The following is a 22,410-nucleotide window of genomic DNA, read 5'->3' as shown; positions in this document are numbered from 1 at the left end:
TTTTAAGCTGCCCATTTAATTTCATAACCGAATATAATTGAATCGGACAAAAAATTTTATCCAACTTTTTTACCAACCAATTCACAAAGATCTTTAACAAATCATCACATTAATATTACATTTTATTATTTGTTAGTAATTTTTTCTAACTTGGTAATTTTTATTTGTTCCTCGAGTACTCCATGAAAAGTAAAACTGAACGTGTGTAGCCAGCTTTAGGCAATAGACATTTATAATGAAACGGTTACACATGAGAAACATAAACCGCCTGTCTGTCGGACACAATTGTATTAATACTTAAGTTCGCAAATGTTTTTTCTATTATCTACGAACAGGCGCCCAGGGCGCTGAATAGACAGGGGCGCCCGAAATCTGCGAATTACACAGTCTCACAAACCGCCCATTCATGGTAAAGTAGAGCTAAATCCTTACTGTCTATGAACTTACTTTATTCTTAGTTTTTCAATTACATATATAACAATTTTAAAATCTTTAAAGTTCATAAACGTCACCATTAATTCCGCTCTATACAAAGTTAGTCCGGACAAGTTCGGGAGAGTTCACAAGTCGTGCATCACGGCCGCGGGCTTCGACTGGATTTATTGCCCCTCTGACGTCACTCTGGCACGCCGCTGTCTTATGATTCATGCTCTATTGCCATCTTAGAGTTCCACGTAACTCACTCCGCAAATATTCATGAGCACAGAGATTGAGGAGTACAACCTCGAATATAGCTCTTACTAAAGATAGACGTCTTTATTGCTTGATGATGCTATATTTTTAAGAATAGATTATCGTATAATTTCAAATAAGAAGTTCATAATAATTACAATTGATTTAAATATACCATTGAATCTTCAAACACCAGCAGTAACAAAAATAAGCGTAATAAAGTGTAATATTTTATGTTATAAAAATCTTCAACTTGTTAATATTAAACGATATTTCTCTAAGGAGATCAGACCTCATCAATTATTTCTTTTTCTCGTGCCTCTAATTAATTAAAATTTTAAGCCATTTGCGAGAAAAAAATATAATTAAGAAGATTACACATTTTTTCTTGATAGTAACACTCATTATCAAAAGAAAAGGTTAAAATAATTGGCCAAGATTTTCTTGTTATTTAATTTTTTTCTATTGATTCAATAGATCTTTTTATATTATATTCAATACGACCATTACGAAAAAAAATAACATGACGACAATGAAATTAGCATTATAAACACAATGCAATAATTTCCCTCTTACGAGGATCACAAACACGCATCATTATTCTCCACCTTTTATAGTAAACCACCACTTGTATAGACATATACTTAGTAATACTGTAAATACGAAAGTTTAGATGGATGTATGGATAGATGTTTGTTTGAAGGTATCTCCGGAACAGCTGAACATATCTCGAAGAAATTTGGCACAGAACATAGTATGAGTAACTGATAGGCTGCTTATTACGTTTTTTTTTTATAGAGAGAGATAGAGTCACGGGCAACTGCTAGTGAAATATAAATATTGAAATGCTTTTCTACAATATTGTGCCAAAAATTTGCAACAGTAATTTGGCAAACAGTTTGCGTTTGACAACAATTTATTTCTACAAACAACTATGGTGAAGTAAGTTGCGATGCCACATATTTTGTTTCAAATATTCACGATTTTGTTTGTGTTATTTTTTATTAATAAATGGCTATTCTTTGATATACAGGTGCTCAATGACTACGTATTCCTAAAAATATAATATATATCCCTCTAGGTACGACTTTATTCAATAAGAGACGAGGTAAATGGTAAGCTAATACACTCACATAGAATAATTGATAATTACCATCGCTCACCAGTCTGTTATCAATCAAGCTCCTTCCACACGCTTTAGCAAATAAGCAGACGGCAAGGAAACCACGGATTCGGACCTCTATAATATTAGGTAACCAAAGGTGGGCATTAACTCGTTAATCCGTTAATCGTTAATTAACGAAGTTAACATTTTCCTTAACGGATTAACTTTTAAGTTAAATTCAAAAAGTGTTAACGCTCTTGTTAACTTCCGTTAAATTCTACTTCCGTTAATTTAGTCCGTTAATTGTTACAATAGACACTTATTGACGTGTTGTCATTTTATTTAAATTATGCATCAGGCTACATTCGTAAGTTCGGCTATGTTCGGGGACCGTCGGCGAGTCGAATGGTGACCGAGAACGAGAGAGAACGAGAACGAGCGAGTGCGAGTGTATGTAGGTTATACAATACACCGATCGGCCGGGAAAGACTTGATCAAAAGAGTACCGCAGAATCCTTGTTAGAAAATAGTGACGATTTAAACAAACTTATCTCTTTCAAATATTGCGAAGTTTAGGCGCTTCAAAGTTTAATAATTATTTCACATTTACACAAATATCTCGAAAAGTCTTTATTACATTTTATTCACATTAAAACTTGTTTTCATTTATTTAACATCACTTTTTTTAGAACAAGACTTTGTTATAAAATCAACATAAGGTTCGAAAACATTTTACTCTTAATACAATGATTGTTATACGTGAGACGCAAAATCTATTAAAAAAGATAAACTCTGCGTTGAAATAATCGAGTGTGCATTACTCTTCAACGTCGTACCTAAAATACAACTAAACTTTGTTGCAGACAAAAATGTTTATTTTAATGTTGGAGTTTAAAGACAACAAAAAATATAAAAAAAAATAATAATTTATGGTTCATTTGAAAAAGCGTACAAATAGGATTTTTTTGTCATTGCGTAGATAAAAAACAAACAATGAAAAATAAATTTAAAAATTCGAAAGACGAAATGTGCACGCAATAAACGTTCCTCAAAAACAAAAGGGATTTAGGTGTTTATTACCGTCGTTTGTTTTTTTGGGGCTTCTTCATAGTCAACGAAAAATAATTTTAACAACAACAAAAATATGAACAAAGGATCAAATGGACAGCCGCACAGAGAATGCGATAACGAACTCGATGGATTTATGGCCCCAACCCTTCTAATTGTCGGGGATGCACGTGCGCTGCGCAAAGACAATAGCGAAGATAATTTGTTTGTTTACAAAAAAAAGTATACGACAAAACGAGAAAGAATGAGGAAAAAGATAAAATAATTATGTTAGTGAAATAATGTTAAACTGTATTATACTAAATTTAATATATGAAATGTCGCCACAAGTGACCTTTACAAAAAGACATCGATTTTTTTACGTATATCGAAAGTTTATTTTAAAATTAATCGAATATCGTTGAAAATAATTCAAAACCATATTCTTACTAATTAACTATAACGATTTTATAGGTGATAAGAAAGAGAGAAGACATCACCCGCGATCGGTTGTTTTCGTTATGTCGTGTAACTTATCCTCTATACACTGAGAGTAATTTAACTTGATTTAACATATAACAATAGATCGGACGATAGATCATTAGATGATAGAAGTTATCAAAGGCATCTCAGTTGTATAGTTTGATGCGTTGAGATGTATCACTGGATTGGTTATATAGTTTATTTATCAATGTTATAATAAGTTCCCTCTGATGTTAGAAGTTTTATTAATAATTCTATATTAATAAATAAAAAGTACGTAAAAAAGATAAGTCTGTTCGTGGGTCCTTGGCTAAAATAAAATAAAAAAATATTACCAAATTATACATAAAATTAAATGTTCAGTTGTTGAAGTAAGAGCAAATGAATATCCGGGTGCAAATAGTAACAGATAAATGTAAATACTGCACAAAAGTTTTGATTGTTTTCTTTTGAATATTTTCACATGTCTTACTGTTTAACAGAAAATTTGTGTTGTCTAAATATAGTTAGCTCTCTAATTCCGTGACGTCGGTTTGTCGATAAAAAAATTGACTGAAAAAGTCAATTGTCCATCATTGTCAATGTAGTATATAAGTGTGTGTAACTAGTGCATGCTATGTCATTATTATGGTACAGGCATTAGTACATCGCTCCTATTGTTTAACTTATATTTTAGTATATTATATAACTAAACTATAGATAGGATTAGCGATCGCCCGAGATTTCTTAAGCGCAGTAAAAAAATAGCCTAAGTTCTATTGAAAGTCTCGACAAAATCAGTCCATATGATTCGGAGATTATTCGTATGGCCATTTCCCGCTTGCGCCTTATACTCGTAATATAAACAAAAATTAACTTTAACTGTTAACTTTAACTTGCGTTAAATTTTCGTAAATTAAACGCTTTAACGATTAACGAAGTTAAATTTTTATTTAACGAATTAACGATTAACGGAGTTAACTTTTTGATTAACTGTGCCCACCTATGTAGGTAACATTCTATATTATTAGGTAGTACCTATAGTTATAAAAATAAGCTGAGAATTTTTTTAAAACATTCTTTAGTAACATAAACTAAACACCTATCGGATATAAAAAAATATTTTCCCGTTCATAAACTAATTATTCAAAAATATTTTACTTGTTTAATTTGATTCAACATTAGAACGCCTTTAAATGGGAAGAATATTATGTGTAAAACGCAGGTAAGAATAAAAGATTCTTTTTAACGCCTAAGGATCGCTGGAATTGGAAACATTTTGTCAATATACTCGTGTAATTATTACATGAATACTTGATAAATATTTATATCAAGAATCATGTCGATTTCTTAGTGATAAAAGCTAGCTAACGACGGCGGGAGTCATCTATCAACGCCCCCCACTGCGTCTCGAACGCCCCTACCCTCCTGACGTCAGTTAATCAGAGGACGCGCAAACAAAATGGCGACGACGCGTCATTTGCCGGATGTGTGCGGTGTAACACGAAACCCGCCGTATGCTTTACTACACGCAATTAATTCACATCTAAGACATAATTATATTATACGTATATAATATTTGCTTGTTTCCTGCGTTATATGTACTCTGTTAAATAAGAAATATTAAACGTCTAAGATACCAATTTGTCAATGAGAGCACTCAATGAGTACCACTAATATTATGCATCTTTTTCTTCACGTCTAAATCATAGACATTAAAAATAATTCTATGACACTGCCTTTACCTTCTCGTTTAAATAAATATTACTCTTATTAAAATTTTATTACTTTAACGTAATGATGTTTTTTTAAACCAGCTTCATTTTTTCTTATTTGTTTTTTCCTTATTAAAATATCAACGAAAAAATTTCGGGGATCATTTTTACAGTATGCGATGATAGGAAACTGACGACATACGAGAAACTGACAAGCCATGACTCAGCTAGGGGCTCGGTAAACACACGCTTCCTCTCTCTTCTACATGACGTCTTTACTAATATCGGATTGCACGATTTTTTTCCTTTTCAGCTGAAGGATAAAATTACTTTATAATATACTTACTAGCAGTTTCTCGCGACCTCAACGCGAAATTTAAAAAAAATCTAGTATTAAATATATAGTGTAGTTTACCAACAGTGAAAGAATTTTACTATCGGATCAGTAGTTATGGAGTAGGCTTATATTAGGATATAGAAAAAAACTATCAAATCTTCCTTTCCTTTCTTATCTTCCTTTATAACATTAGTAAACACACATGTTAGTATTATTTAATTGTAAAATTAGCCCTATTTTGAAGTAGCAATCATTCCCTCATTTCTAGTTTCCGACAACTGAACTGCATTGTGGAATCTAATACAACTACAAATTTCCTATGAAATCTTCGTAAAATTTCATTTGCTACGAAATTCTCATATTGCGACCGACTGTACCCTAGTACAGTCGGTCGCGATATGAGAATTTGTTATTCTGAACATGCGGGGGTTATTTACGAGGCGGTTGTACAGAGATGCGGTATAGAGCTCCGGATTTGACCGCTTTTTATCGCTTACGTGTCGTTAAAAAAATTACACATACACTGTGTTATATTTACAACTATAATTTAATCGCCAATAGCCTAGTTAACAGTACTACCGTTCTCCCAGTCGTAGGTACGAGTCCCGCCATTCACCTAATGTGAACTATATAAGTAAGCTTACGGCTCATTTGAATTGGTTACATTAAATATAATAATTTATTAGTAACTTACTATAATATGCTAATGTTTTTTTTAAAAAAGCGATTTCATCTTATATATAAAATTCTCGTGTCACGGGGTTCGAACTTGAACTCAGTAGGTAATATTCAGTAGGTCTGAGAATCGGCCAACATCTATATTTCATAACCCCCCCCCCCCCCCATTTAGTTTTTTTTTTTTTAACTGCGCGCGGACGGAGTCGCGAGCGACAGCTAGTATTTGTATAAACCAATGACCTCAAGGATGGCAATTAGGATTGGATGTCGAAAGTTTATCTTCAGCAATGGTCTAAAATAGAGATTCTGTTGATAATGAATACAGCTTTACATAAGATATGCTTACAAATTAACAAAAAAGATTCCACAACTGAAACAATAACTAACTTCTGCTCTCTGTTACTGATTATAAAATAGGTCGAGTTGAAAATTCAGCAATATCCATTTGACGGTAATTTGCGATGTGAGGTGGAGCAGGGGTACGGGGGACGGAGGCGCTCACCTGTGCACATATTGCCCCGCGCTCGGATTGCCGCCACATCACTTATCAGATGGCGGTATACTGCTATAAACTGTAACTACTAAATATAAGTTAGGATACTAAGATTAGCATTGCTTCTAAAAATATATCCACAGAACAATTTTGATGTGAAACATCTATAGGATCACTTGTAAACCGAATCGTTGGCGTGGCGACGCTTGCCGAGGCGACGGAATTTTTATCATTATTATCATTATCATTATTATCATTGTCATTATCATTATTATTATTATTATTTATTTATTTATTTAATATTTTATGCATATTACTTGTACGATGTTTCACATCTGCCAGGCGTCCCATGACGGCTCACATTTTTATTTATTAAAGACAACACGTGAATCTGTCAAGTATATTTAGAAAAAAAATAAAACAATGGTTCTTTTCTATCCCGAGGCAAGAGGTGTAGAGACAGCGCACAAATGAAATCGGTCATCGCTGCCTATTCCTCTGGGTTATTGGTGTTAGCTATGTTTTTTAGCTTCCTTTCTAACATCCTTTTCTTATGCTGCTCTCTTTCTAACATTATAACTAATATAGATTATTTACCATTAATTTTTGCCATTCCAGTTGCAAAGAACATACACACTCTAAAGATACTTTACCCGATTTGTAAGTTTATTCACGCTATCTATTTTGTGAATAAATAACATGATTGTACAATCGTCAAAAAATATTATTTATTCAACTTTCGATACAGATACTGTTTGTACACTTTTTACATTTCTAAACTGTCAAACTGTGCTTAGTTATTCGCCGCTCAATTTTGATTGGAATAGTACGAGTCCAGTTTATTGGAATAGGCTTCGAAAAAAAATTTTTAACTCCAGCCAACTGTTTGTATGCGAGTAACGTAATTTATTTATTTCTAAATGTGTTGGACACAGCTAGCGGTATCAAATATTCTATCAAAAAAAAAACTAACACTGGACAACTCCATGACACATCTGCTTGGAGTAGATAAAATTATCGGATTCTAAAAAAAATTTGTTAAATTTCATCTTTACACTAACATTGTTAGGCTATAAATCGTGATATTTTGTGCTTATTCGATCTTCTCCATTTTGGCGCTGATGGTTGCGGTTGGTAGCGGTGGTGAAAATTCACACTATTAATAGATATAGAATTAATTGTCAGGAACTTCAAAAGGCACGTTTAAGTTGGAACGACACAAAAGCTGTCATTTCTAAGTAATGACCTATCCAATTACAGAAATAAATGCGTTTTTAGCTATAATTATATTGAAGTTATAAATGACAAAGCTTTTAAAAACTAAGTTAAAATATCCGTATAACATTCAAAAATAAAAAAAATCTTTTCATTTATTTTAAAAACGGACCTAATATTTTTTTTGGCACAGGTCTTCAAAATAATTTTCTTTTTAATGTAAAAACTTAACATCAACCTATTCCAACCTCAATTGTTCATTTAAATAAAAGTCATATGCTATATTCGTTGTTACGTATCTCGCGTGTTCGAAATAAATATGGGGGCTTATCCTGATGTCGTGTGCGGTGATATTCGCTGTACGTTTTATCGCACGGAATGCATTTTTACATCTACCCCCGCTCTGGCACGTAAATGACATTAAGGTGTGCAGTAGAGAAGCTCGGAACTCTGTTATTTGCTGAAACTAACAAAAACTAATGCCGCGCGCGTCTCCACGGACATTTTGTTCCTTTTTTTTATTGTTACTACCTTTTTAGATGTTTCTTCGAGTTTAGGAATAGGATTTTAAGTTGTAAACTTTGAATGTAAGCTTACTGTTAAGTTTATTTTGTTATTTGTACATTAGAAGTACAGTCGAACCTGGATAACGTTGTTCAGTCCCGACGGATGACCTCCATAAGCGCGATACTCAGGGAGAGAAACCTCTTTAAGCGAGAAAAATATGATGTTCCCTTGGAATATCGCTTAACCAGTTTCGGCTCTACCCGCGCGCATTTAAAAAAAAACATAATAAGCCTATGTGTTCTTCCAGACTATGTTCTATATCTGTGCCAAATTTCATCAAGATCTGTTAAGCTGTTCTTGAGATATTTTCAAACAAACATCCATCCATCCATACATTCGCATTTATAATATTTAGTAAGAAGTAGAATAAGATTTAACAATCAATTCTGAAACAACGTAAACATTATTCAGATATAATTTCGTTAAGTAAAAAGTAAAAAACTTAGAAGTAAAAAAAATTGTTTTAGGTTTCAGATAAAAACAAACAAATTGTCATTTTATATTTTTATTAAAATAAAGTTTAACAACATTTTTTATTTCTCTTACTTAATAAAAATCTTATTTGATTACAAAAAATATGTACAATATCTAAAAATTAACGCTTGTACGTCGAGTGATTCCTTCTGGAAAAAAAAATTAAAAAATATACGTAAAAAAATACTGGAAAATTTTTTAATGAGTGAGGTGTCATTTAACATACTAGTGTCATTCCTGAGTGTCATAAGCGTAAGTAGTTGTTAGTATTTTTTATTATCAACTGGTTTTATTCCAATAGTCAAAATTGGATAGAAATTACTTTATAAAACAAAAAAATATGTAGGTAGTTTTAAATTTTTTTAAATTTGTTTTTTTTTTATTAACTGACCTGATAAAAATTGTTCTATTGCAATCCCATTGAAGAACTTCCCCTTCATATCAGGATTGATCTGCTCAAAGAGCTGCTGATGTTTTGCCTCAAAGTTCCACATCACAACTCTGCGACCTTCCTTCTCTAACTCTAATATCACAGTTATAATGTCCTACAAATAAATAACATAAATTATTAGACTTTTTACTATGAAAAAACCTAGAAAAACCTAATGCTAATAGTGTAATGGTTAAGTACTATCGATTTAGCAAGTCCTGGATTCAATTCCATCATTAAACTATTGTAGTTACGAGTATCTACAAAATAAGTTATTAGTTTTAGAGAACAGTATTTTTTTTTAGTATATTATCTTTAAATACAAGTATAATTTAATATAATTAAAAGAATATTAAACTTTTTAACCCTTCCCCTCCCCTTCCTCATCTTCTGGTGATAATCCGTGATTAGTCCTAAAAACTCCTTCTCTCTTCAAAATTTAAATGAATAGAGGATCCCTAAGATATGTCGATCTTTAAGAGCCTCGCTGGCTCAGGAGTTAAGCACTATGACTTGTAATCTGTAGGTCATGAGTTCGAATCCTGCCATATAGAAATGTTTTTCGATGATTTACATATGTACATTTATACGACGTTCTTACTGTGAAAGGAAAACATCGTGATGCTGCACATATCTGAGATGAAATTCAATGATATGTGTGAAGTCAACCCGCACTTGGCTGTGGTTGACAATGTCCTAGTCACCCCTAACTTAGGGTAGACTCCGAGCTCAATGGGGATGCATATTGAGCTGATGATGAAGATATGTATAGTAGATATAAACCTCAGCAACGCCGATATCTATGTGTCTGAGATGTTTGGCATCAAGAAGCAGCAGATGTGAGGTCTGAGTCCGCAGCCTCCGAGCTGTCCTCGTCCCGCACATGTACTGCAGCCGCGCTGGCAACACTGCGCGAGAGCACACCGCAGTACCCACCTATACCAACTTTTACTTAAACCATTTTTAAGATGGCAATTCGCCGAAATAGCGAAGCGTCCATTACCAACAGACATTCGCAACTGCAGATATATTGTCTACCTCCAATCACAGGGACGCACAGAAAGAGAATATTTTCTCCTTTCTGTCCTATCCTCCGTCAAACCCACTTTCCCTTCCCTGTACCTAATTTACACTGTCACCAACTATTTGAAAGAGGAAATATAATCTCATTTAAGATCAAATAACCGAGTGGTAAAAGATGACAAGCGAACAAAATATCATGTCTAAAAGTACGATCTCATATCTTCTCTATACATGTATATTCCACTATATTAAATAGTAAAATGTGTTCAGTTATTCAAAAATCAGCTGATACAAGATTATAATGTAAAGTTGATGTAGTCACCTTGCAGGGCTGCAGGTGTATGTGTGGGCGCGAGGCGTGGGCGAGAGTGCGCACTACGTCTGCGCCCACGCCCGCCGCTATACCGTACTCCAGCCCCACCGCCGCGCCCACACACAGAGTCAGCGCCCACACAAACACCTCGCTCTCTACATACACACGGAAAACAATGTTTAACACCACACTCACAGTTCTTTAATGGTCACTTAATGTAATGTTCTCTTACTAAATCCACACATTGTAAGAAAGCTATAGTCCGGTCGCGGAGCACGAAGAATTTCGTACATTGAACTCGCATTACCTGTCTCTGTCACTCCCGCGTAAATACAATTAGTCTCGCTCGCACAGAAACAAAGGCCGCCGTCCTCAGGAATTGTAAACTTTTAGTTTGTTTGTTTGCATAATAAAAATTTTATGGGCTCCGTTAGAAGGATTACCGAAAAGGTTAATTATTGGTTAGTTCGAAATGAACAATCGAAACGAATATTTGAAAGACGAAAGTGCAGGCAACATCATCTATTTTATTGCCGGCTTTCCGATAGTTACTTTTTGGTTTTAAAATATTATGCAAATGAATTCTTCACTTCTCGAAATTGAACAATAGAGCAAAGTAACAGTTACTCCGAAACAGAGGAATCGGATTCTGATTTTTGATTTTTTTATTATTAGATACTTGTCTAGATTTTTATTACTTGTATTATTAAATCTAAATAAATGATTTATATAATAATAATAACTATATTTTATAAGTTGGTAATTTTTCTTTCTCCTTCAAATAATTCATGTAAACCGCACTAAATACAAAAATGTTTGTAACCTCTGTCAGTAGGTAAAGAGGTACGAAATTCTTCGTGCTCCGCGACCGGACTATACCTCATTTATATGAACAATTTGAGTACAGTCAGAGTAGTTCGCGGTTGTACAGTTACAGAAAAAATATCCTTTTTCTGCTAAAATATTAGTAAAAAAAATCTTAACTACTTCATCTCCGGGAGCCTCACATAATATGTATCAACTCACTATTATTGCGCCAGAGCGTGGTAAGTATGGAGAAATCTATAATGGAGAGCATTGCCACCATGATGACGGCGGCGAGGGCCGCGCGCGGGATGAAGAAGAACGCCTCCGACATCAGCGTCACCGCCACCAGCACCAGGCTCGCTGACACACAACATACTGTACTTAAGTACATCCGAGAAGTCAAATGAGGTCAGAACCCTCACAAATGATAAGACAACATACATAGATATAGTAAAGAGATAGCCAGAGATAGAAAATGAAGATATATAGAGTCCATCCATGACATACATGATATCTGTACTTAAGTTTTTAAATGGCAACTCTAAAAATTGTGTCGCATCCCTTTCTAAAACTTATTTTGTGTAAAAACAATAAAGATTCTTTAAAATGTGTCATTTCAAAAGACGTTATTTTTCGGTACGGTACTAAAAAGTAGAAACCTTACTAATATTATAAATGCGAAAGTTTAGATTTCAAGGATGGACTATAACAAGAGAAAGAATCTCGTTAACATTTGGACTAGATGTAAAACATAGTCTGAAAGAAAACATAGGATATTAATTAAGATTCTTTAATTTAATGTGTAAGAAATCCATCATTGGAAACATGTATACCTTTGAAGAATGCACCCGCAGGTGTCATGACCCCACTGGCATGGTTGAGCGCGGTGCGAGTGAAGGAGCCAGTAGCGGGCATGCTCTGTGCGAACGATGACACCATATTGCAAGCACCTAATGCCAACATCTCCTGTGTGCCATCCACTGCTTTACTGCCCGCTAAAGATAAATCTCACTTAGGATTCTTTTATTAACTTTAATTAAAGATTTTAACTTTAATTACTTTAAATGCATAACCGACAATGACTTTCACTGTACTAACTGTTTTTTAAAGTATAACTTTCAGATAGATTTTAAAGATCGTATATTGATTTCGGCCGTTATTTTTAATTAAATATACATTAGTAATATATAAAAGAAAGTCGTGTTAGTTACACCATTTATAACTCAAGGACGGCTGAATCGATTTGACTGAAAATTGGTGGGCAGGTAGCTTAGAACCAGGAAACGGACATAGGATCATTTTTACCCCGTTTTCTATTTTTTATTCCGCGCGGACGGAGTCGCGGGTAAAAGCTAGTTAGTAATAGATCTAGTTACCAAATGCCTTAGCTATAGCAATGCTCTCCAATATAGCGACCAGTGGCATCGCGAGACCTTCAAAGCCGAAGGTCTGCAGCATGTCTGAGAATCCCAGGGTCTGGTTGTTGACAACAGTGCTGAAAGGAGGTGGACCGAACGTAGGCAGACCACCTTCTATCTTACCTAAAAATTTTACAATTATAACTTAAATTGTACAATTTTGGTTCCCAAAATAGTCAATAGACCGAACAATAAAACTATTTTGAATTAATAGATATTATTTCGAATTTAAAACACTTGGTCCTTCGAGCAGGATATTCAAGAATTAGTTTACTTAAACTTTACCAAACGACAATTTTAATTCAACTCAACTTACCAGTTAATGCAAAAGGTGTAATACCTCCTTTATACAAGAAGTAGGCGAGGAGTGAGGTGATGAAGACCAGCAGAGCATTCCTGCCTCTCACTACGTACTGACAAACTCCGGACAAATGACCGCGGACTTTAACACGCTGTAAATAATTAATAATAAATAAAATATCTAAATATCAATTAAATCTACTCTGAGTACCCTTAAACGTACCTTTAATAACAACAGGAATATAATAGACGCGATACCGAGCACGCTGTCCCATAAATGTACCGTCTTTATATTAGTAAAGAAGTTGATCAAGGCCTGGATGAAAGTGTTGCCTGAAGATCCTGACAACATAATGTACAGTTAATCTTTACTTTGTATCAACTAGCTGTCGCCCGCGATTCCGTCCGCGTGGAATTAAAACAAAACGTAATAAGTAGCCTATGTTGAAATGGCATCAAGATCTGTTTACCATTCTGGTGATACCTTGAAATAAACATCCATCCATACATCTATATATTAGTAAGATATAAGTACTAAATATAACATTGAAAGTATGCGACGTTATTTTAATCTAGTATTCAGGAATCTCTAGTATTATAGAAATTAGTAAAGGGCACTTTAATAAAGGTAAAAATGATACCTGTAATCCTAAACAATGACTTAAGCTGAGATGCAGAGATCTGAAGCGCAGCTGCCGTCGTGAATCCGCTGATCACTGGCTTCGAGATAAAGTCCAGCAGAAATCCTACAACAATAATACTATATTCAACCCTGAACATTTAAGAAATTATTTTTTTATATTAAAAAGTGGCAAAAGAGCAAGCGGCCACATGAATTCGCCGAAATGGCGAAGAGACCGCTGCCCATAGACATTCGCAATTGTAGATCCGTTGCCTACCCTCAATCGACGAAGGAGAAGACGCTCAAAAAAGAGACTATTTAACCTTCCTATGCATCTCCTCCTCCAACGAATCCACTTCCCCTTCCCATCCTTTCCTTATAAGAAAAGGGTGGGAAGGAAAAGAGGACTAAAATAATCCTCCGGTACCACACTCATCAGACTTTACGCGGAATTGCTTTCACTTGACGCCTGTCTTCTGCGTGGTTGTGGTATTGCACCGGTCGACCCGACCCATTTGTGTACCCAACAAATATTATTGTTGCGGGATCTACCACTGTTAAAATTATCATTAAAGAAGTCTGTTAGGTTTGACTATGAGTTTATACTGAAAGTCTCGTTTAGTGACGTCATAGTACAACAGCAAGTGTGATAACCGACCTAGGTATTGCTAGAAGGATATAGTAAAATTAAACCTGCCTGAGGTCAAACACGTCAAGTAGTAGCAATCTCACGTCTCGTGTAATGAGTGTGTTTGTCGGAGGCCTAATTTTAGTCCTCTTTCCCTTCCCATCTTATACTTGTAAGGAAAAGATGGGAAGGGAAGTGAATTGAACAGAAGATGCATTTGAAGTGAAGGTTTTAAGTGGCCGCTTTCTCGTTTGCCACCAAAACTCGCTTAGTGTTCGTTTTATCGCACTGACCTAGCTGCAGCAAGCCTAGCAGCATTATAACACAGCCGGAGAGGAAGGCGGCGAGGTAGGCGAAGTCCGGAGACATCGCTACGTACTTGGCGAGGAGAGCCGCCAGTATGGCCGTGGGCCCTACTGTCACGTCTTTACAGCTACCGAGAAATACGTAAACGAATCCTGGGAATATGCTGGAATATAAACCCACCTGGAATTGCAAATACAAATTTATTGGTGATTTAATCACAGGTCAAGTACATTTTGGGCGGAGGGATCTTCAAAAGGTCAAAAGTCTCCTTCCGGGTGAAAGACTGGGGTTATGTGAGACTTGACTGACTAAAAAACTAGTTTCTTGATAATGTCTCTGTCTTCCATCTAATGCAGACCAAATATCACTGTCAAAGATTATTTAGATCTAATCAAGGTAAATAAATGTAGTGTATATATAAAAGAAAGTCGTGTTAGTTACACTATTTATAACTCAAGATCGGTCGAACTGATTTAACTGAAAATTTATGGGGAGGTAGCTTAGAACTAGGAGACGGACATAGGAACGTTTTTATCTTGTGTGCATTTTTTTTTATTCCGCGCGGACGGGGTCACGGGTAAAAGCTAGTTTAATATAAAAATATGTGACTTTAGTTCATTTGCTATTCTCTTACTTAATTAACATACCTGTGGTGGCAAACCGGCTACCATAGCATATGCAATGCCTTGTGGAATGGATGTAAGACCAACCGTAATACCTGGAACCGAAATTACCGAAAAAAACATATATTAAGTATCAAAACTTTAATTAAAAAATAATTTAGTATTAAATAAAATAGTACTAGGTATATCAATTAATAAATCAATATTGAATAATTTAAAATGATCTAAATTCTAAAAATACGTTTTATGTCTCATATTAAAAGTATACTAAGGGATGGCCTTAGCATACAATTAACAACTCAGAAGGCGTCGGATTGGATTCGAACGCTGGACATCAATATGCAGAATTCGCTTCAATCTTACTAATATTATAAATGTGAAAGTTTTGATGGATGTTTGTTTGAAGGTATCTCCAGAACGGCTCAACGGATCTTGGTGAAAGTTTGCACAGATTTAGAACACAGTCTGGAAGAATACTTAGGCTACTTATTAAGTTTTTTTTTTTAATTCCGCGCGGACGAAATCGGGCAAAAGCTAGTTATGTATTAAACCTGTCTGATGACTTTCGTCGCCGTAAACAAATTCAATAAAGATTTCACTTTCATTGATTACGACAAAACTGACAAACAACTTTATATGTATACTAGCTTTTACCCGCGACTCCGTCCGCGCGGAATAAAAAATAGAAAACGGGGTAAAAATTATCCTATGTCCTTTTCCTGGTTCTAAGCTACCTGCCCACCAATTTTCAGTCAAATCGATTCAGCCGTTCTTGAGTTATAAATAGTGTAACTAACATGACTTTCTTTTATATATATAGATGTATTATCTCACAGTTATATAATAACACCAGTTGCCTGCGACTTTGTCCGCGCGGTATTAAAAAAAATCTAATATTATACATAGCCTTACTAGTTTTCACTCGCGACTCCTCCCGCACGGAGTTAAAGTAAAAACTTAATTAGTAGCTAGTTATGTCAAATTTCAGAAATATCTGTTTAGCAGTTCTGGAGATATCTTGTAACAAACATCCATCCATCTAAACATTCGCATCTATCTATATATATAAAAGAAAGTCGTGTTAGTTACACTATTTATAACTCAAGAATGGCTGAATCGATTTGACTGAAAATTGGTGAGCAGGTAGCTTAGAACCAGGAAAAGGACATAGGATAATTTTTACCCCGTTTTCTATTTTTTATTCCGCGCGGACGGAGTCGCGGGTAAAAGCTAGTTTATAATATTAGTAAAATTCTACAAAAATTAGTTACTATTTCAATTTAATTATAAATATTAATATGAAAGAAACATTGTTAGATAACATTCCGCATGATATGCACAAGTCATTTGAAGAGATTACAACTCGACACTTAAGAAGCTCTCATGATTAAAACTACATAATTGATATGTGGAATTAAAAGGAGGTCAGAATGTACGTAGTACTTTAAAATCGTAAGCATCATTCAATTCAAAAAAGTTTTTATGGTATACACCAAGGGGAGTGTTGTTAAAAGGCTGGCAACGCAGTTCCTCTAGTGTTGCGGATGTCCTCATCAAATTGCTTAAGTCTACGCACAGCACGTTTTATCCCTTCTCATAAAAAAAAGAATAAAAATGTATATTTTCATAGGTAACAAACCTGCGATGGCGTCCCTGCCCAAACAATGGAGGTTGTACGTCGGCAACCAGATGGTAATGGGCACCCGCCTGCGCCATGACTCCAGGCCGCACAGTTTACGCGCCACACGACCCACCCGGCTCTGACGCTCGTGACCTGCACAGTACGAACATGCTTCTTTAAACATAAATAATAAAAATATGTCTAACACATAGGAAACTTATATATTATATCCAAAATAAATAGAATAAAGCAATATGGAAAGACTAATATCACCAAAAAGATTCACAAAGATTTCAGGTCAATCGAGCTTCAATACAGTACCTTTTTGTAAGATTCAACTTTCCACATTCCTATATTCAGCTACAGAAATACATAATAAAAAGGTCAGTGAAAACATAGTCCTAGTTAATTAGCCACTAAATTAGATGCCATATTACAGAGCTATGAATTAAATAGAGTCGAACCTAGATAAGTGAGAAACGTCTACAAGCGAGAGATTTCCCGACGGACGACTTCCTTAAGCGAGAAACTCAGGTTACAGAGATAGAGAATTTTCAAAAAAAACAATTTTTTTTTGTTATATCTAAAAGGACATGTCCTTACCAGGTGTTAACATTGGGTACTGATTTTATGACATTCGTTTATATAATTCAAACAAAACTCTATACTAATAATGTGAACACAACACACTTCACAAGCTACGTTTAAGACGTGTCTATCATTGGGAATCTTGAACACGACTGTCAGATATGCATGTATCACACAACAAGACTCACATGTAAAGTTTAAAATTTCGAATGGCAGAATGAAAGGAAGTTCTTTCTTTGAACTACAAAAAAAAACATACAATTTCGTCATAATTTCTCGACTAAAATACATTAAATATTAGACGATCGGTGGTTGCGCCAGTGAAAATAGATGTTAGTCGTAAACCTCTATCCGCTAAGTGGAAATTGGATCTTAACATTTCAATATATTATTGACACATAATTGATGTTTCTAAAGAAAAAAATGGTTATTGTGAGAAAAATAATAGATAGATATATGCTATCGCGTACTTTTATTGAGCACATTTAAAGGGCTACAATTCTTCCATACATCATTATTATGAAGGTCCTATAGTTTAGCCTACGTAAGCGCTGAAAGCAAAAATGTCCCTAATTTTCGCAACACATTTTGAAGCTAAATTCAAAATCTACTAGTCTTCTAGTTATTTAAGAAAAAAACAAAAAAAACGGGACCCATCTGCAAGCACTTCCTTTCGATTAAAATAATTTTTATCAAAATCGGACCACCAGGGGCGGAGATTCGCGGTAACACACATAAAAAAAATACAGTCGAATTGATAACCTCCTTCTTTTTGAAGTCGGCTAAAAATGTCTCTGAAATAACTTGACCAAGGTTACTTTAGATCGCGCTGTTTGTTGTGATAGGTATGGATGATATGATACTCTTTGACCAACAATTAAAATAAAAAAATAAATTTATAATTACCGTTATAATCTCCCATTACAACAACCTCCAACTAAACACAACGTTTTAATAAAAAAATTTCTTGTGACATAAAAACGCAAAATAACACTAAACATCCCACGCAAGAAACTTATGACACGTGTAAAGTGTGTGCACACTGCAAGCGAGGCGATATTTGAGACGAATTTATAAAACTACACTTATCGTTATTTACTGTTATGCATAATATTAACAACATATGCATATCATTGAAATATTTTATTCATACAATGTTTGTGCTAAAACCGTGAGTCATTTCGGATCATTTGTTTTTAGTAAACTAAAACAAAATTTTTATATTTATCTATACTAAAAGATTTACTTTTATACATTACAAATATTATAAATACAAATGTTTAGATTGATGGATTTGTTTGAAGTTATCACTGGAACGGCTCAACGGATCTTTGGCACAGATGTAGAACATAGTCTGGACGAACACATAGGTTATTTATAAGGTTTTTTTTTTATTTCGCGCGGAGTCTCGGCTACAGCTTGTGTATAATAAACTCAAAAACAACTAATTCGAATTCAAAAATTATTTTTCAATTAGAAAGCTACATTATCCCTAAGTAACATAGGCTACATTTATTACTATTTTATTTCATTCCACGCGGACGCTATTGCGGGCAAAAAAAGCTAGTCAGTGGCTTGTCTTCAATACTGATGTACAAGGCTAAAATGATAACGACAATGAAAATGTAGATTTAAATATAAAGCCTTCATATTAATTAGATAAGAACTACACAAAGCTAAGCCTCTTAAGCTATTTAATCAAAATCTTATACCACAATTAATTTCTCCAAATCTTACCGAGTCAAGGAGTTTCTACATAATATAATTGCAGACAAAAACAATGTACAAATTAATATTTTAATGTTGGTAGAAGCTTCAAGGCCGACAACATATCTTGCTTTGATTGCTTTTCCTCTGTTATGGCAGATGTCCATGGGCGTCGATGTACACCTTGGTGTTCCCGCTGCTCGTTTGCCTCCTTCTCTTATAAAAAAAAAACAATAATATCTGTTGTCAAAGAAATCATCACATAACATTTGATGATTGACGTGTTAGAGACTTAATTCTAATGTGAATAATTCTATACCACACTATTAAAGAAAGGATGGGAAGGAGAAATGTATTTAATACAGGAAAGGGAATGGATAAGTTGGAAAAATAAAGATATCATACAAATTCACATCCAATAAAACTAAAGGTAGTTATTCAACAACAATACATATTTAAGCCCAAAAAAATTAAAAACAGTTTCATTTTCATAAATATTATGACACTACCTGTAGCCCAGAACTACATTGAATAAAAAAACTTGAGAGGTGTAAAGGGACACCCGGATGGAACGAAGTTCCTTTCAATTAATTAGTGAAGGAACCAATGTTTGTTCTATGAATAAAAAACTTAAGTCTTCACAAGTACATTTTATTTCTATGAATTTTCGTTATATATTGTCACGTCGTTGCCATGGTGAAGTAGCGCCCATTCGTCGTTAACATACCTACTATAGCAAAAAGTGTCGTGACAACTTATCGTAAGAATTATTTCCGTCTAGCCCCCTTTCACAACGCGCGATAAGGAACTTCGTTCCAAAAAAACTTAATTATTAGCCATTGTGTTCTTCCAGACTATGATCTACATGTGTGACAAATTTCATCAAGATCAGTTGAGCGGTTCCAGAGATACCTACAAACAAACATCCATCCATCTAAATATTCACATTTATAATATTATAAATAAGAAATAAATACATAAACATATTGTTAATGCTTCAACATTCTTTATTTAAATTAAGGTGAATGTACTAATATAGATAAGAAGTACTAAACTAAATCTTATACTTATGTTGTTGTCTATAACATAGTGTAAAAATTCTTACATCATAATTTAATTAAAATATTTTAATTTGTTTTTTTTCAATTAAGGGGGTAATTTGGCTTGATGATATTTTTAAATGTAACTTCCAGTAAAACTATTGATTTTATCTTTATTTTTGTAAATTTTTAAAATTGTACCTGGTTTTAATGTATTTGCATAAACTAAAATGTTCACACACAAACACCTGATTTCATGCACGAATAAATTTCAAATTAATAACTAATAATGTAGTTTATAATAAAACCTAGTATTGATATACATACTCATTTATATCTCATAGAAGTCTGAAAATAGATATATGAAATATTATTTATTATATTTAATAAAAATTGACTTTTATGACACCAAAGGGTCCAAAGGGATCTTCATCCCCAAGGGGTCGATATCGAACTTAAAGCAGTGCTAATTCTCACTCTGTCTTCTTCTATTGACCTAAGTCATAATGAATAATAATAATAATAATTGATCTTAAAGTAGGTCATTTGGTAATAAACAGTTCATTTTGGAAAAGGGATCACTTGTCCAAAACAGTTTGGGAATCACTGCTCTACAGTTTTTGTCACAATAACTGAACTGTCACCAAACTCTAAACTGGATTTAAAATAAAAATTACAAACATATTGCATCGTCCGTAAAACCCTTTACTCAATACCGAAGTCGATTAACAACAAAAAAGCAGCTACATAATATGTTATAAAATATTTAATGAAACACAGACATGACTTATTTCCTTTAAATAAAACGGACATCGTACACAGCGTGTGATTTTTATTCATTTTCACAATAAAACAATCTCTTCATAAACATACCTAAAAGCGGCGTTCGCGGATCATCGCTGTCCATGTCTTAGGCAAGTCTGTATTCATAAACGTAAACGTAAACAGGTTCATTGTCGGGCTCAGTACAAAATAGTAGTATGTTACGTAGCATTAGAGCATTGCTATCGATTGTTATTACTTTGTTCTGTTATCATGATTATTATTTGTTTTTGCATAAAGTGGCAGAAACAGAAACTACCTATTTTATTTTACTGTCATTGTCAATCTGACACTGACATAAAGTTGTCAAAGGAAATTGGCAAATATGGCATAAATTAAAAGTTTTAATCTTTCTGCCACAGAAATCATAAAAATACTTTAGGCTTTTATTAAACCAAAATTGTAAGTTATTGCCAATTCATATTTTTTATCAGTTTTTATCACTATATGAATAAGTATAACATGTTTGATAACCATGATACAAGTTTATTTGGCAGTGGATGCCCACAGTTATGGCTTTTTTTTTTGAATATAGAACATGATGAATAGGAAAATGGTTAATTTAAATTTTTACATAAAACTTGACTTGTTCAATGTTCAAAATTAAAGTCTGATAACAAATAAGTAAACGAATTCAAAATCTGTGAAAAGTTTATGAATATAATGTAATATTTTTTTATTGCGTCTGTTTTCAGCGAATATAGCGATGTAGTTAAACAATGCTACATATATAACACAAAGACAACGTAGAACAACACAAGCACACAAAACCTGTGTCGTGTCTTTTCGCATAGCAAGAAGTATCGAGTCGTAGGACAACGAGTTAATATCCTGTGCAAGCGTTAGGGGAGGACACGGTTTTGCGACCACCCACGGAACTAGCCAGAAAGGTGCGCCACAGGTTTGCGAATTACACAGTCTCGCATAACTAAGTAACCCAAGAAGTAATGATAAAGAAGGCGTGATTTATACGGCGGTAATAAAGCTAGAACTGCATCATTTTACATGTACATATTTTTTGTTTAATGCAAAGCAATAATTAAAATACAGATATTAAAAAGACGCACAGATAATGAGACGTTCAAGCTAACGATCTTTAATTGGGCCGATTGCAAATCTGACGTGCGTGACAGATAACCTATTGAATATCACAAATGAGTGCAGACCGCTTACAAGCGGCTGATGCCGACTATAACATTCATATTTGGTTTACACGTGTTTAAAATAACTAATTGCCTAGTATATTTTTCCAGGCGTCGATAAAAATTTCGGAAAATATGCATTTTTCAATTGTAATTAAAATATAAAGATACTATTACGTCATTTTTATCAATTCTTATGAAAGTTTATTATAAGCACGAAAAAAATAAAGTAAACAATAGCAACATTGTTGCAAT

General features: G+C 33.9%; 1 protein-coding gene across 3 annotated transcripts; it reads right to left on the bottom strand.

The window, feature by feature from the left end:
• Positions 1-8,834: 8,834 nt before the first annotated feature.
• LOC106713830 (sodium-independent sulfate anion transporter-like) lies at positions 8,835-21,291 on the bottom strand. Of its 3 annotated transcripts, none has more exons than XM_045679653.1 (14): positions 21,065-21,291; positions 16,875-17,009; positions 15,260-15,330; positions 14,600-14,792; positions 13,698-13,802; positions 13,280-13,398; positions 13,073-13,208; positions 12,715-12,879; positions 12,172-12,333; positions 11,558-11,698; positions 10,541-10,686; positions 9,979-10,131; positions 9,157-9,310; positions 8,835-8,914 (listed from the first exon to the last, which is right to left on the bottom strand). In XM_045679653.1, the coding sequence occupies exons 1-14, from the start codon at positions 21,096-21,098 to the stop codon at positions 8,880-8,882; spliced, it is 1,749 nt and encodes a 582-aa protein (XP_045535609.1). In that variant the 5' UTR covers positions 21,099-21,291; the 3' UTR covers positions 8,835-8,879. The 3 variants fall into 3 exon arrangements, with proteins under 3 accessions (XP_045535609.1, XP_045535610.1, XP_045535611.1); XM_045679654.1 differs by lacking the exon at positions 21,065-21,291 and adding an exon at positions 18,351-18,422; XM_045679655.1 differs by lacking the exon at positions 21,065-21,291 and adding an exon at positions 17,460-17,598.
• Positions 21,292-22,410: the final 1,119 nt, after the last annotated feature.

The sequence above is a fragment of the Papilio machaon genome, chromosome 10 (genome assembly GCF_912999745.1).
Source record: "Papilio machaon chromosome 10, ilPapMach1.1, whole genome shotgun sequence".
In the NCBI taxonomy this organism is placed as follows: domain Eukaryota; kingdom Metazoa; phylum Arthropoda; class Insecta; order Lepidoptera; family Papilionidae; genus Papilio; species Papilio machaon.
Note: the sequence above shows the minus strand (reverse complement) of the source record. Positions and strands in the feature narration are given on the sequence as shown.